The following is a 3,863-nucleotide window of genomic DNA, read 5'->3' as shown; positions in this document are numbered from 1 at the left end:
TAATAAAATAGCATTATGATGATTAATTAAATTTTAATTGTTGGTCTGATTTCGAAGGAAGTGTAGGTGGTCCAATGGGGCCTTTTGACCATCGTAGAGGCCAAGGTAGGGCGGGTACAGAGCGGCCCAAGAGAGTTTATGGCACTGCTAGGTGATGTGGTAATAGACGTTAGGAGAGTAGATACTGTGTAGCTTATTGTTAGTTTGTACGTTCTTATCAGTGTGCAAGATATAATATTTCTTGTTAGGTCTTTAGTGTAGGGAGAAGGTGACTTGGTCCTACTATTGTGTAATGACCCCCCCCCCCCACAGACTGAAGCTCCGGGAACAAGCCAATGCACACGCCGCAGTGGTAGGACGCTTCCACAAGCCCTTCTGATCGACTCCAAATCGATCCAGGTGTACCCTGTCCTTTGAGACCATAACAGAAAATGGCTCCCAACGTGGGGCCCACAAGTCTGACTTACTCCCACGTAGACTGAATGATTTGTGGCTCCATACTTTATTCCCTCTTGGAATACTTTTCTGTCCGTCTGGTTTTCTTAATTTTTTTGTATAACTGATCATTTTTAGTAAGCTTTGGAACTCGAAACTAGTAGCTAGATGCTTACAGTTTCGACCAGGTTTTAATTATGTTAAGTACGCATTTAGTTTGTTTGATTACGACTAGTACAAAAACTTTTGCTGGAATCGAAGTTTCTTCAGGTTGTATGCTTAGGAATTTGTCCGCAATGGATTATGCATTTAAATGGTTATCCAACTAGTACTTTCACTTTAGATTTCAAAGCTTTTATGGCTGTGGATTTTGTTAGGTTGTTAGGAATTTAGCTGTAGTATGGCTAAATGCTTGCTAGCTTACCAACTGCTTTTTCTTTCAATTTTTATATTTAACGAGTTTTGATTTTTGTACTTTCTCAATTCCCCTTTGAGATCTTTTTCATCAATTTTTTTTTTAATTTTCTTGTTTTTTTTTTTAAATTTTCTTAAATTTTTCGGAATTTTATTGTGAAGATTTCGCAGTAACCGATATCAGGTTTTGTTTTTTTTTAGTTTTATTTTCTTCGTCATCAATGCTCTAAGATAATTAGTGCCGGCTTACTTTAGTCTAGAATTACCCATCACCGACTTTGACCACCTCACGACCGAAGAAACAGACCTTATCTATCTTTTGTTATTTTTATTTGCTTGATATATTTTTCTTTTGATTTTTGACGATTTTGAACCGATTAAATTTTGTTTGATTCAGGTTCCTGGTGCAATTAAAATACATCGGTTTAGTTACTATTGGTAAATATAAAAGTTTAGTTTTGTGAAATTTCTATAAATACCACTTGGAACATTTTTATTTTTTTTTTGCGTTTGTATTAACAAGGCTTAAAGTATTTTTTGACGCTTTTGTACACCAATGCTAATTTATTAAATACAGGGTTTTTTCGAAATGATTTGTTCTTTTCACAATCTTGTGAAATATTGATATTAATGAATGAATGAGTATATTAATGAATTAAACTAGTAATACCCTTAAAAAATAAAAAAAAAGAAAGAATAGTCAGAAACACATTCTAGCTGACTTTTTAATAAACACACCAGAAAATATTGTTTTTTTTTGTATTTTTCTTCTTTTGAGTTGGAGGATCCCTTAGTAAGAAATTACAAACGAATTTTTGTTTTATAACTACAAAAATACTTAACCCCTCCATTCTTTATCTCGGCTAGATTTTGGTTTTATTATCGGCAGGTTGGTTCTCTTTCTGTTAGAGGTGTCAAACTATCGATAGTCACACCATCGATAGTTTTGATAGTTTTCAGAAAAACTATCAATATTCACGATAGTCTCGAAAAAAAAAAACAAAACTATCGATAGCACTATCGATAGCGCTAAATCAGTTATGTTGCTTTGTTTTTACAGGATCATAGTGAAATAAATATTATCTTATAAAAGTTATAATCATTCAAAATTAAGTAACTGCTTAGCCAAAATACTTCTCTTTTTAGAAAGTTCAAAAAAAAACACAAGTTATACAAATAAAACAGGATTTACGATTAACACATGTATGTATGTTGGCCTAAATGCGTGCATATTTGAATATGACGTCGGCATCACACTAAAAAACAAAATTTTTAATTCAAATTAAAAAATTCAGGTATTACCAACAATAGTTCGATAGTCCTACTAAACTATCGATATTTTTGATAGTATAAGAAAAAAATATCAATGTGTATTGATAGTCTAAAAAAATTGAAACTATCGATAGTGCCATCGATAGTTTGACAACTCTACTTTCTGCTTGGTGTTTTTATATATTTTTTTTCCTTTTCCCTCATATTTATTTTTTTTTGGCCATTATTCGATATCTGGGCCTGTGACCATGCCGTTGAATCATAGTAGAATCATAGCAAATTTGTGTACAATTTGTCGCGAACGGTTCTCTGAACATGATGATAATTTGTTGACGGCTTGCTCACACCAGTTCCATAGGGCCTGTCTGCTGAACTGGCTAAAGCGTAATTCCAATTGTCCGCAATGCCGCGCGAAATGTCACAGCCGAGAGTTCGGTCAAAACGCAGGTGCACAGACTAGAGCTCGTGTGGCGCAACACTCCGAGGAAAAATCGAATAATAGGAACCCCGACTTTGCCACAAATCTACAAGCTTATCAACAGCAAACCGAAGATGCTGCAAGTTTGCCTGTTGCCAATGCACCGGAAGTTAGCGTTGATGTCAATGACGAGGATAATCGGATTCGTAATATCGTATCCGCGGTAATTTTCGCTAGGCAAGCTGCAAATTTTAATAATTTAGAAGACCGTGTTTCGCAATTAATCGAACAAAAGCTCGAAGATGTTATGTCCAATTTAATGACTCGGTTAAACTTAAACACTCAACCCGCTCAACCAACAGCAAATCGTAGCCCCGAAGTAAGTGTTCCCCAACTTAATATGCCGCGGAACAACTCGACGCCGTTCTGGCCTAGAGGTATTCCAAACCTATCACATAACTCGAACCAAAACTTCCACCACCAGATTGACCAGTTACGTTTTAGTGACATATCGAGTGTCCCAAACTCTGGCCGGATAGCTCAGTTGATATCTAATTGGGACATAAAATTTGACGGTTCACCGAAGCTGTCAGTTGACAGTTTTTTTTTATCGGCTTGAATGCCAAGTAATAGACACGTTGGGTGGTAATTTAAATCTGCTGTGCGAACACATTCAAAGTTTGTTCTTGAATGAAGCAAAGGACTGGTATTAGCGATACCGCCGTACCGTAGAACGTGTTATGTGGCCGTCGCTTTGTGAAGCGCTGCGTACCAACTTTCAGCAGCACAAGACTGCTTTTGAAATCAAAGAGATGGTTCGCAGCAGAAAACAGGGACAAAATGAAAGTTTCGACGACTTCCGTAACGCTGTCCTTAAACTAGCTGAACCCTTGCAGTCACTGTTTTCAGAATTGGAATTAATGGAAATTTTGCAACATAACTTACGACCCCGTATACGACAACAGTTACTTTACGTACAAATAAATTCTTTAGCGGAATTGCGTAGGCTTTGTCTCAAGAGCGAGAGCCTTGTTAACGAGATAAACAGGTCAACCAACGCATTGCCAAATGTAAACCCGCGACCGCAATCACGTCGTTACGTCAACGAGGTACAAGATGAAAACGATCTAGCAGAAAGTATAGGAATTGAGCCTGAAGTCGATGAAATCTCCAAGCTGTCAGCTAAAGCAAAACAAATATGCTGGAATTGCCAACGAGAGGGGCACAGATACTTCTATTGCTTCGAAATCAGAACGGTGTTCTGTTACGGTTGTGGTGCTCCGGAGGTCTATCGACCCAAATGCAGCCGCTGCAATCCGGAAAA

At 37.1% G+C, this 3,863-nt stretch overlaps 1 protein-coding gene across 1 annotated transcript; it reads left to right on the top strand.

Annotated features, from left to right (window-relative positions):
- Nucleotides 1–2,369: 2,369 nt before the first annotated feature.
- Nucleotides 2,370–3,192, top strand: LOC118736281 (E3 ubiquitin-protein ligase RHF2A-like). Its single transcript, XM_036466377.1, has one exon. It carries the CDS (start codon nucleotides 2,370–2,372, stop codon nucleotides 3,156–3,158), a length of 789 nt encoding a protein of 262 aa, XP_036322270.1. The 3' UTR covers nucleotides 3,159–3,192.
- Nucleotides 3,193–3,863: the final 671 nt, after the last annotated feature.

Source organism: Rhagoletis pomonella, unplaced genomic scaffold (assembly GCF_013731165.1).
Source record: "Rhagoletis pomonella isolate Grant_MI unplaced genomic scaffold, Rhpom_1.0 Rhpom_scaffold_00003, whole genome shotgun sequence".
NCBI classification, from domain to species: Eukaryota; Metazoa; Arthropoda; class Insecta; order Diptera; family Tephritidae; genus Rhagoletis; species Rhagoletis pomonella.
The sequence above is the reverse complement of the archived record's forward strand: the minus strand, read 5'-3'. Positions and strand labels throughout refer to the sequence as shown.

Coding starts and splice junctions, on each gene's coding strand:
- LOC118736281 (XM_036466377.1), top strand. CDS start 2,370: ATGCCGTTGAATCATAGTAGAATCATAGCAAATTTGTGTACAATTTGT.